General features: G+C 34.2%; 2 protein-coding genes across 3 annotated transcripts; both read left to right on the top strand.

Moving 5' to 3' along the window:
* The first annotated feature begins 739 nt into the window (after window positions 1–739).
* Window positions 740–7,371, top strand: LOC133320234 (uncharacterized). 2 transcript variants are annotated; one of them, XM_061527986.1, is made up of 5 exons: window positions 740–865; window positions 4,582–4,693; window positions 4,987–5,120; window positions 6,667–6,818; window positions 7,095–7,371. In XM_061527986.1, the coding sequence occupies exons 1-5, from the start codon at window positions 852–854 to the stop codon at window positions 7,145–7,147; spliced, it is 465 nt and encodes a 154-aa protein (XP_061383970.1). In that variant the 5' UTR covers window positions 740–851; the 3' UTR covers window positions 7,148–7,371. The 2 variants fall into 2 exon arrangements, with proteins under 2 accessions (XP_061383970.1, XP_061383969.1); XM_061527985.1 differs by having other exon boundaries at window positions 4,582–4,714.
* Window positions 7,372–9,139: 1,768 nt separating this feature from the next.
* Window positions 9,140–10,393, top strand: LOC116770123 (lipase 1-like). Its single transcript, XM_061527996.1, has one exon. The coding sequence runs from the start codon at window positions 9,191–9,193 to the stop codon at window positions 10,391–10,393; it is 1,203 nt and encodes a 400-aa protein (XP_061383980.1). The 5' UTR covers window positions 9,140–9,190.
* The last annotated feature ends 2,133 nt before the right edge of the window (window positions 10,394–12,526 follow it).

Here is a 12,526-nt window from a genome sequence, read left to right as displayed (position 1 = left end):
GTTACATTACCTTGACAAAAACTGGGGATCCATAATTCAACTCAGCTCACTTTAATTTTGAGAGAAAGTTTACGTGAAAAAAGTTAGTGAAATTATTCATTCAGTACCTATTTCTAGGTTACATACATATATTCATTTCTACGATTCTTCATTCTACGATTTGTTGTTCCATTACACTTGCAAATAATGATACATAGGGAAGTTTCTAAAAGACCGTCGTCATAATTTATGGTATCTTACTTAGGATTTAAAAGGAAACAGAGAGAGAATTACACATAAGAGATCTAAGACCTGAGTGCACAAAGGCCACTTACCTGACGTTTAAAGGAAAAGTTAACTCAATTTTAATTAAAAGATTAACCAATTCAGTCAAGCAAGTTTAAATATAAGTTTATCCACAGCTCTTAAAAATACATGTAATTTGTATTAATATATTGTTAGTGGAACCTTTTTTAGTAAATGGATTTTTTTTTCGTATATTATAATTTGCCAATTTTGTTACTATTATTATTTTAAAATTAAATGTTGTCTGGTACATTCTGCGTTGTTTTACGAAAACAGATGTTTCTGGAATCAATATTACTCTTATAGCGTTTAGTTGGAATGAGGCCGATATTTTTAAATTTATAACTTAATAAGTTAGCAGTATTAAAGACGAAAGGAATGCAAATTAATATTACATTATTATTTTTTGTATAATATTTATATAGCATGAGATGTGAGCAGCTACACCAAAGCTTTCCGCCCACCTCCCATCCCCGGTATAAATACTGTGCTCGCTACGAAGGTCAACAGTAGACTTGTAGCGAAGCTGACGGAGTGATTTAAATCATAAACGAGATAAAACCAGGATGTGGAACATCAGGTATGTATGTAATTTGAAATATATATCTAGTCGTTGTCTGTACTGATATATACACATCGAGTATTGATCCCATATAAATACTTCGACGTAGCCTTGAACTTCGATCGAAAAAGTGCATTATATGGCGGCTCATCTGAACGTTACTTAATGTAACTCACATATATTGCTTTCGAGTTTAAATTGAATTACATTAAAATTAAATATATTTCATAAATAATTATACTTTATTACTTATTTGTTGAAGCTGCAGGCATGTTGAGCCTGCAGTTTCATTCTTCTCAAGACCTTCATCTAACATCGATTGATGCACAACCAATCCGTACAATTTGTAAATTATTGATAATAATCAATGAAGAATTTATGTTAAACTTATTATAAGTATAAAACAGTTCCTTGGTTCAGAAAAAATTAGAGTGAAATAAAATATCCGTGGGAAAATCATACACAATGTTGCATTAAATTAGCGCGTAGTTTTCTAAATGCACGTACCTATGCTTCATCCAAATTGATGTCTTGAAGTAAAAAGGAGGTTTGTAATCATTATATATGTTTGTTTGATGGTTCGTATATGTATTCTTCAATGGCAAGCAGATTTATAAGACGGTTTAGTTAAATTCTTTACTAGAATATGACTTTTTTTGTTTAGACTTTTTTTTATCAAATTTAATGTGGGACCATTTATTTAAAAGTTCTTCTTAGCATCTCGAACATTCCTAAGGAAATCGAGTATTCAGATTTTTGTCGTCGACCTTTGTGACAACTGACAAATAGCCACTATTAACTATATCAAGAATAGTTCACTACACAATATCACCAAGAACATTTGGACCAACTAATGCGTTTTTAAGATAATAATTAATAATTGTTATGTAATACCATAACATTACAGTAAATTTTTGTATGTTCCTTTTAATAAAATTGATTTTAATATATTTTAAAGAAACTTGTTTGAGTGGACAGAGTAATTATTTTAGTGTTTCAGATAGAGCTTCATACAAAAAAATCTCTGACTATGATCACCGCTAATATCAGGAGTAAGGTTATAGACTAACGAATGATAATGATACCTGTAAAAGTTTTTAAATGCTATATAATAATCGCAAAACAAACACATTAATAGCAACCAGTTTTAATTTAAGGCTTAAGGTAAGGTAAGGTATTAGTATTTTTCCGCCTTCATTATAAAGGTGAATGACAGGATTTGGAAACCTTTTTCACAATTTTAATATCTCAAGAAGCCTGAAATAAAAATCAAAATTTTAAAGGTTTCCTTAAGATACAAAACGATATTAGAGATATGTTTTAAAAAAATATGTACATATATAAATGAGACTTCCAACTCTATTAATTTTCTATATGAATAGAGTGTTTATATTGTTTGTGTTTGTTTATGTTTAAAGTGTTGGGAAAACAGTTCAACTTACGCCTTCAATAATAAAAAATAGACCATTAGGCAATTTAAACTCATCATTTGGCAAACAAAGCGATGAAAATTGTAATGAAATGCTGCTAAATTGGATGTCATGTAAAAGAAAAGTCATATCAAAGAACACGGAACATTTAAATTTTTTTAATGTAGCTATACACGTTCCCACCGTCTTGCTATTTTGTCAATAGTAACCATGAAACCAACTGTATACTTCACATTATAAGTTGTAGCAACTGTTTTGCAAAGTGATATTATTCTGGAAAAAAACGATTTACTGCTGGAAGAGGACGCAAGATTGGATTTCATGGGTCTAGCAACAAAGTATGGCCACCCAGCGGTACGGCACCAGGTGACCACGGCCGATGGCTACATTCTTACACTCTTCCACATTCCTGGTAGAAGCAAATTACCTGTTCTTCTTATGCACGGTCTTCTGGACACAGCAGATACTTTTTTATTGAGAGGAAATGATTCGTTGGGGATCGCTTTAGCTAATTCCGGCTACGACCTATGGTTCGGTAACTGCAGAGGCAACAGATACTCACGAAGACATCGGGATCTCGATCCAAATAGAGATAGCAGTTATTGGAGCTTCACTTTTCATGAAATGGGATATTACGACCTTCCAGCTATCATAGATAGAGTTTTAAATGAGACAGGAACTCCGAGCCTCACAGCAATCGGCCACTCACGAGGAAATACCATCTTTTTCGTTCTGGGTTCCACGAGACCGGAGTACAACTCCAAGGTTAATGTTGTCATAGCTCTTGCGGCCGTGGTCTATCTAAAAGATTTACCTCTCCCTTTTCAAACCATTTTAAATTCACTTCCCGTGTTATACAAAATACTAGCGAGTGCAAATATACAGGTGAATGAATTTTTTGGATACGACAGTGTCTCGACCATGTTCCTCAGAACTTTCTGCCCACAGAACTTTATAATTATCAGTTTTGCTTAAACCAAATATTATATCCACTATTAGGCTTCGACCCGTTCACATTTGATCAAAGTTTTCTACGTATATTTCTCTACCACTATCCTGCTGGAACCTCTTGGAGAGATTCTTTACATTTTACTCAATTAAGTAACAGCAGAATATTCCGACGTTACGATTTCGGAAACGATATAAACATGTTAATGTACAATTCCACAAGTCCGCCATTGTACCCGCTGGGGAGAGTCACGATGCCAGTGGCTTTGATAGCGGCTAGGAATGATCCTATTTCAACCCTGAGCAATGTTGATCTATTAAAACGTCAATTACCGAACGTGGCCGATTATGCAGTGGTTCCGTGGTTACTTTTCAATCATGGTGATTTTGTGTGGCTTCGAACAGCGCCAATACATTTATTTCCTCAAATAAAACGTGTTTTGTTTCGTTTCAATCCAATATATTTTTTAACAAATTCTCTTTTATTTTATAAGTTTGCTTTTCATAATTTGTTTTGAAATCCATTAAAGAAAGAAGTTAAATAAAGCACCATTTTTTTAAAACATGTTTTGGTATTTGTAACAAATGTAATAAGTTGTGAATATATAAAGTAATTTTGTTTTCTCTTTAGTTGTAGACTTTATAAAATATTAGAAACATGTTAATGTACACGCAGGTAACGACAGTTGAGGTAAAACAAGTAAAGGTTACCTCCTATTTATTGTCCCCTATAAATAAATAATGTGCAGTGTTATTGTCCCTCATCTATTTCCAACGCTTTTAAACCCAGCGTTAGTTTCTGCCTCTCTGGAGTCTGGAGCAAAACGCAACAGTATTAAGAACGAGATATAATGAACGATAATATTTTAATGAATTTAAATTTACATAAATCTTCAAGTAAAGTATACAGAGCAGTTAGGTTTCAACACATACTGATATTTTGTCGGAAAAAATAAAAAAATCATCAGTAGTTTTGTAAAACCACAGTAGTGAATATAAGTATAATAATGAATTAACAGACATATTTTAATTTTTTAATTTCAATTCTTTATGTTCTTTGACAAACTTATAATAGTAATTCTAATATCTTTTTTATTCTCATACAAAAGGTTTCTTTTTTTCCATTAGCTTAAGGAAGATAGATGAATTTAAATGCTATTTGGAAAGTCGTATCGTTATTTTTCTAGAAATAAAATCAAATTTCTGATATCAGTTTCACATCACGTAGATGTTTCTAACTCCTCGCTGTTGTCTTTTCATAAATATTAAATTAAATGTAAGGCTGGGATGAGTCACTTTTATCTCGTTTGTTCGTTATTCTTACAATATTCGGTAAACATTATTCTTATTGTCCAGGTCAAGGTTTTCCTCAGCTTGTGCTGTTGTATTATTGAGTCTCCTCGTGTCGTCTGCTGCCACTGATTCGTACTTCGACAAGACCAGTCTAGACAATGATTCTGAATATAAGGTGGGCAAAGCATCAATCAAGGTAATGAAAAGAAAATTATATTTCCTACATAAAACATATATATTTAAATAAATATCAACTTATAAAGTTTGTCTTGATTACTATAAAAATATATTAAATTCTTTAGAAAAAAAAAAGATTAAAAAATCCGTTGATTTTCCAATTTAATGTAATTCGTAAACAATTGATCGATCACATAGGAAGCCCAAAATTCTATTCTGAATTTTAAGAACATCATTTGTTATATTTTGTTGTTTAGATTTTGAATAAAAAATATTTACCTTTAAACACAGGTTGAGAATGAGAACACAATTTATCCAGTGGCTGAGTACGAAGACCTCGGACGTGCTGGAGAGGATCCCAGAAAAAGTCTGATGGAGAACATGATGGAATACACTGAGAGGCTCACTGATGCCGAGGACAGACGGTATTTTTATATACTTATAAAACGTATTCTCCTGTAGATAGGTATACAGTGGTTGTAAATTTACATTAATTATTAGTAAACAGTAATTTTTCCTGCATTAAATACATCTCTCTATCACTGAAGTCGTTTGTGAATAGATCCAATAGATTTTGTGTGATTCTAATACAAACGAAAATACTCCAATCCTGATGACTTATGCTGACCGTTATTAAAAAAAACATTTTTACGTTTTATCAGGTTTATTGGTGATCTAAGACGAATTGTTAAAATATTAAGACAGACTATGAGCAGAGACAAGAAAGAGTTAGAGTTTCTGCAATGTAATTAAAGTATTGATCGACAAAAACTTATTCATAAAAAGGAGTGACACCAATCGCAAAAAACAATTTATATTGTTGTAGTCAATTTCCTTGTACCTACCTACCTTCCTGTGTTATCGTAAATGTACATATAACATGCTGATATATAATTATTGATAATTATTTTAAACTGGTTCTTCGTATTAACAATTTTATTAGACGTTACTTCAGTTAAATAAAAAACAAGAGAACATAAAAAAAAATAAGATTCCTATAGAGTTTTGGGTCCTACAACATCATATATATAATAATATCGAGTTGTATAAAGGTAGTTTTTATTTTTAAAATACTTTTTTACCTTACAAAGTTTTTTATATTTCTAATCAAATGTACTGTCTTATATATTCTAAAAAATATATTATTCCTTTTCAGTAAAGTTTCATTTTAAAAAGTCAATTATAAAGAAAGAATTATATTATATAATGACGCTAATCGTCGAATCCCATCCCACGAGTTTTCACCTCCAAACTAAACACTCGTCGGGGTAGTCTAGATCTAGCTCTGGAGGTTAAGGCTCGCCTCTCGTACACGAGGGTGCGGATTCGAAACCTGGCAAATACCAATGTAATTTTTTCCGAGTTATATGTACTTTCTAAAAGTATTAAGACACCACTGGCAGACGGTGACAGAAAATTCCTTAAGGAAACCTGGACTTACAATTTCAAATTAAAAATTTGAAATCACAAATCCGCCTTAAGCAAGCGTGGTGATTAATGCTCTAACTTTCTCCATGTGAGAAGACGCCTTTGCTCAGTAGCGGGCACCAATAAGCTGATGACGATCATGAACTAAACACATACAATTTTCAGTTTCGCCTTCATGTGCTTACGTTAATACGATAATTAAAACCTGGAAACTGCTTACCCCACGTTTGAAGCGCCACACAACATACTGAGCGTTCGTAGTTTTCATTTATACATCTTCCCGTATATAATATTAATGTAGGTTATTGAATGGGATAACTTAAACTCGTGCTTATCACGCTGTTGTTTGGATCGATACAAATAAAAGCTAGGAAAAGGTATCAGTGTTACCAAATGTGACTTTAAGAACAAAAGTGTGTTTTTGTAATTTCGATAAATTCATTGCTTTTAAGTATTGATTTTAAAAGTACAGAATACTTTACAGCGATATAGTCCTTCATGTGGATTTTGAAATTTAATTAAAAAATCAAATCTCTTGATTAGCCCATCTCCGAAAGTCGAAGCCAAGTATCCGAGCTGGTCTGAACTCGCCGGTCTGAAGGATGTAGGCATCAAGAAGTGGGTGACGGCGCTCAGCAACAACGTCAGTTCCAAACTGTTACCGAAGAATCGCCGTCAACTGAAGTGGAGGAAGGGTATCTAACAAAAATATATGCCTATGTAAAATATTATGTTGGTTGACCGGGTGATTTTGCCCGTCATGTCATATATATACATATATAAAAATACATAATGAAAAAATTCATAAGTCAATTTCATTAAAAAAAAACAAAATATTTATATTCCATTTATATTGCAATAAACGAATATCAGTGACACGAACATGCTGACGATCATTCAACATTACATTTTACAAAAATCTTGTTAATTTCTAACGTTTTACTTGTAAACTTTACGTTACCCTGTTTAAGGCACCACTGTTGTCTGCTACCTGAAGCTGTGTTCCTTCAAGCAACCTTTCTGAGAGCAAAGTTCATCCGGGGTCTACAACAGCCAACATGCGTTCAGACCGAAGATTCGCCGAGTCACTATTTCCGTGATGTTGCATCTGTTGCTCGTAGGACAATTGATTTTAAATCCAATTTTATTAGATGCTTAATTTTCTTTTTCCCTGATTTTCTCTTGAATTAATTAGTAGTTCTAGAATTGTGTTAATAAAATTTATTAAATAAAGAGTTTATGATGTTATGTTTTTGTATGAACCTTTACTCTTGGTAAATAAAATGTCTTCACCTGATAAAAAACTAATGAACGACACATTATAAATTACAACACTTTTTACAAATTAAACCTAATAAAGACAAGGCTTTAATTGTTATTAGTTATTGGTAGCAAAAAGGTACACACTACATTCCTACAGTGTCACGTAGTCTGGACTCTATAGGGCCCTTGAAAGAAATAAATATTCCGGCGATAAAAATATTCCGGACGCCAAATAATAAACTTAAAATAATTTTAAAAGTATGAGCAGTGTTGCAGTTGAATATGGATCAATCTATCTACGGAGGACAGTTTTACGTCCAATATGAGATGGGGTCCTTTCATTTTGACTCAAGTTGTCTCTACTAATTGTCTGTAACGGATCACCATCCAAATCTCTTATCTTTTTTGGTTTGCTGCTAAGATTAGGTTAAAGAAGACAAATATATACTTTTTCGACATAAGCTTCCAAATTCGGCTTAATAATAGGCATAATTTGGCTTACGAGGGCTAGCACCCGTGTGAGTGATGACATGATTGGAACTTGGGACATCTTTGGAAGCGTATAACAAATACCAATAACACAGACTGTTTATAAAAATACCAATATCAGAGGCTCTTTAACATAATTTCAAAAATCAGAAGTTGTTGTCTTTTGTAATTAAGAGACCTGGTAGGTTTTCGAAGAGGATCAAGTCAAGTCAAATCTAGTAATTGACATAGCTGTGTACCACCTTCGTTTTTATATAGGCCACAACTGTTTTGTTGTGGCTCTGAAGAAATAGTATTAAATTTTAGACTTCCGTCACTTAGGGTGACGTTGTGTTTATTACTGTATACACTTTTTTCTAATTGCAATACTAGAATATGTCTGGTGTCATGTCGTTGCTCGCAAGGACTTCTTTCTCCTTGAAGCCTCCGTAATGACACGATTCGTCGGCATTCTTTTGGAATGGATTATTTATTTTGTATACATACTTTCTATCCACTAAATCAGTCCTCTTCACATGTCCTGAATACTGAATCTGCGATCGCTGATGCTTTCTGAGCCTTTTCCTATGTTGCAACAAACACTGGCAATACAATCTTTTCCGTTGGATGATGAATGGTTCAAAGTTTTGGGGTCCCAATAAGCGGTGTATCTATTTTTTATTGTAGGCGTTTGGGGATCAGTTTTCTTAAAAAATTGTTACAAAAATTACATTATCATTGTGGGGGAAATAACAAAAAACCTACAGTTTTTTTTTAAAGAATATTTAATTTAATCAATAAATAACATTAATACAACAATAACGAGGTAGTCGTAAGAGTCTGGATGACTAACGTCTTTATATTTAAAAAGTTTTCGGTAAGATAACTGATCTAATAAACAACTATATGCTTAAGTATAACTTTACTCTGCTTGTATATCCTAATTCAGTGTTCTACTCAGTGTCTCTATAGTAAATATCCTGATATTATTATTAAAAGAAAACTAAAAAAATTCTAAGAAAATTAACTGACACTAAATTTGACGAGTCTTTAAAAGCTGATTTTAAAATAATTTATGTTGAATATAGATGAACATCGTTGTTTAATAAAGAAAAAAAATAGACCAATGAGAGTATTTTGGCGACAAAATTAGAAAAAACGCGATAAGGACTTATAATTACTCGCCAGCTAATTTCGATGTCATGTAAAAGAAAAGTCATAATAAAGAACACGGAACATTTAAATAACATAGAAGTAGTATTATTAGCACTTGTATTAAAGATTCTAATGTAGCTATACACGTTTCCACCGTCTTGCAATTTTGGCAATAGTAACCATGAAACTTACTGTATTCTTCATATTTTCAGTTGTGGCAACTGTTTTGCAAAGTGATATTATTCTGGGAAAAAACGATTTACTGCTGGAAGAGGACGCAAGGCTGGACTTCATGGGTCTAGCAACAAAGTATGGCCACCCAGCGGTACGGCACCAGGTGACCACGGAAGATGGCTACATCCTTACACTCTTCCACATTCCTGGTAGAAGCAAATTACCTGTTCTTCTTATGCACGGTCTTCTGGACACAGCGGATACTTTTTTATTGAGAGGAAATGATTCGTTGGGGATCGCTTTAGCTAATTCCGGCTACGACCTATGGTTCGGTAACTGCAGAGGCAACAGATACTCACGAAGACATCGGGATCTCGATCCAAATAGAGATAGCAGTTATTGGAGCTTCACTTTTCATGAAATGGGATATTACGACCTTCCAGCTATCATAGATAGAGTTTTAAATGAGACAGGAACTCCGAGCCTCACAGCAATCGGCCACTCACGAGGAAATACCATCTTTTTCGTACTGGGTTCCACGAGACCGGAGTACAACTCCAAGGTTAATGTTGTCATAGCTCTTGCGCCCGTGGTCTATCTAAGAGATTTACCTCTCCCTTTTCAAACCATATTAAATTCACTTCCCGTGGTATACAAAATACTAGCGAGTGCAAATATACAGGTGAATGAATTTTTTGGATACGACAGTGTCTCGACCATGTTCCTCAGAACTTTCTGCCCACAGAACTTTATAAGTTATCAGTTTTGCTTAAACCAAATATTATATCCAATCTTAGGCTTCGACCCGTTCACATTTGATCAAAGTTTTCTACGTATATTTCTCTACCACTATCCTGCTGGAACCTCTTGGAGAGATTCTTTACATTTTACTCAATTAAGTAACAGCAGAATATTCCGACGTTACGATTTCGGAAACGATATAAACATGTTAATGTACAATTCCACAAGTCCGCCATTGTACCCGCTGAGGAGAGTCACGATGCCAGTGGCTTTGATAGCGGCTAGGAATGATCCTATTTCAACCCTGAGCAATGTTGATCTATTAAAACGTCAATTACCGAACGTGGCCGATTATGCAGTGGTTCCTTGGTTACTTTTCAATCATGGTGATTTCGTGTGGCTTCAAACAGCGCCAATACATGTATTTCCTCAAATAAAACGTGTTCTGTTACGTTTCAATCCAATATAATTTTTAATAAATTTACTCTCATATCATAAACGTTTGTTTTTGAACCCTTTAAAAGAAAGTTATTTAAAATCAATTTATAAAACATAAATACCCCAATACTATACCTAGTTATGTTTTTCTGTGAAAAGTTACAACACATATGTTCAAAAATATATCTAGTCTTAAATGATTTAATATAATTAAGAACGGAACCACCCTACGACATTAAAACTTTGTTCACGTTGGTTTTAAGAATGATAGAATACTTAATTATCTATTATTATTTTTTATGTTATTTACAATCTTAGACGTCCGACATTCAAATTTTTTCTTAAACCTTAAATTATTATAACAATGTACATGAAACATCGTTATTAAACGAATGTAATCTATACATATAATAAGACAGTAAAAATCGAATGTCTGTACATTAAATATTTTTCCAAAAACCTGACAGGAGGCAATTAAAGAAGGGTAATAGAAACCAAAAAAATATTTTTTGCAATTTTCGTCTATCTGTCTGTCTGGTACGTTATAACTTCAAAACTACTCAACGGATTTGAACGCGGTTTTCACAGTTAGATTACATATAATTAGGAGCATTGTCAAAACTTTGTTTCGTCAAAATCAGTTAAGGGAAAAAGTATTTATAGTTAATTGAAAATTTACTTCAAGCACTGCTTCAAAACTTTTAAACACTACAACTTAATATTGATTATTTATATATTATATATTAGTTAATTCGTTACTAAAAAAATATGTTCTAATATATGTTAATCTTAGAATTAAAACTTATGAGAGGTCACAAAAATAACAAATAAAGCAGTGCGCGCGGGCGCGGTTGAAGTGTTGAACACTGTGCTCGATAGATGGCGTTGATAAAATACGACATCAACCTAGATCGCGGTGTTAAGATTCTCTCTTGTGGTTGTCTGACATTTGTTATCATCTATTTTCTGTATGTAATTATTTTAAGTTTGATATATACATGTTAATGCGAAAAGCGACCAACACGCGGGCAGCAGTTAGTATATAATAAATGTTTACTATCAAATTGTACGTCTATGTAGCACCAGTATGTATAGCAAAAGTTAACAGGACCACACTATATACGAAGCGTTTTTCTTTATCATTCGTTACTCTAATACACGAAGATGTTTATATTATACTGGTCCATTTGTTTTGCGATGATGATTCTTTAGTTTCAAGACTGACACTCATTCCACATAATATTTTTATTTCTTTCACGAATTATAATCTAGAGTACTGTTAGTGAAAACACAAAGGAGTTTGTCGAATGACATAAAAGCGTTTAACTTAATATTTTACAAATAACATGTTCATTTCTAACGTTTTATTTATAAACTTTATGTTACTCTGTTTAAGACACCACTGTTGTCTGCTACCTTTTTTTAAAGGAGAAAATGATCAAATGACCTCTCTTCTCGTGGGTGGGGCAAGAGGGAGTGTCAGAGTGACTAAAATCCCCCCGTATCTTCTAATGCTCCGTTCCAGGCCGTGGTACACTATTGCGCTTGCACCCGCAACTCGGCTTGGTATCGGCTCTAGTGCTCCATCTGTGGTGGTCTAATGGCTCTTTGAGGCGCGCGGTACGCTACGCGCCGAACGCTTGCGGTCTTTTTGTTGCTCGCTGTCCGCAGACTCGCGCGTACGCTGGCTGGATATCGTTTCGGGATCCCCAACGTCCGGAGTTTCTCCTGCGGCGGCTGGGGCGTGAGGAAGATCGTTCCCCCATCGCATCATCTTTTGGTAACATGTCTTTTCCTTTCGCTCTAGTACCTCTCGTTCCGCAACATGGCCTGAACTAAACGTGCTTGAGAGGTTGCAGCCGCCAATGGTTACCCTAAGAACACGGCGGTGCTAGGCCCAAGCTGGGCACTCCGCCACCGTACGCTCCACTGTGTCCTCTGGTTGGTCGTAGCAATGTCGACACCCGGGCGTTTCCTTCCTCTGAATCCGAAACAGGTACCATCCGAAAAATCCGTATCCGATAATCACCTGCGACAGGCGGAAACTGAGGACACCGTTGCGTCTCTCCAGCCACTCCTCAAAGAGGGGTCTTAGCGCTGCGATACTAATGAGCCCGGTTGTCTGCTACCTGAAGCTGTGTTCCTTCAAGTAATCTTTCTGAGA

This window comes from Danaus plexippus (genome assembly GCF_018135715.1).
Source record: "Danaus plexippus chromosome 13 unlocalized genomic scaffold, MEX_DaPlex mxdp_40, whole genome shotgun sequence".
Taxonomy (NCBI): Eukaryota; Metazoa; Arthropoda; class Insecta; order Lepidoptera; family Nymphalidae; genus Danaus; species Danaus plexippus.
Note: the sequence above shows the minus strand (reverse complement) of the source record. Positions and strands in the feature narration are given on the sequence as shown.

Bases quoted from the DNA above. Each gene is read 5' to 3' on its own strand.
- LOC133320234 (XM_061527985.1), top strand. The intron at 4,715-4,986 runs GTAATGAAAAGA...CTTTAAACACAG, and splicing joins TGGGCAAAGCATCAATCAAG to GTTGAGAATGAGAACACAAT. The intron at 5,121-6,666 runs GTATTTTTATAT...TCTCTTGATTAG, and splicing joins ACTGATGCCGAGGACAGACG to CCCATCTCCGAAAGTCGAAG.
- LOC116770123 (XM_061527996.1), top strand. From the start codon at position 9,191: ATGAAACTTACTGTATTCTTCATATTTTCAGTTGTGGCAACTGTTTTG.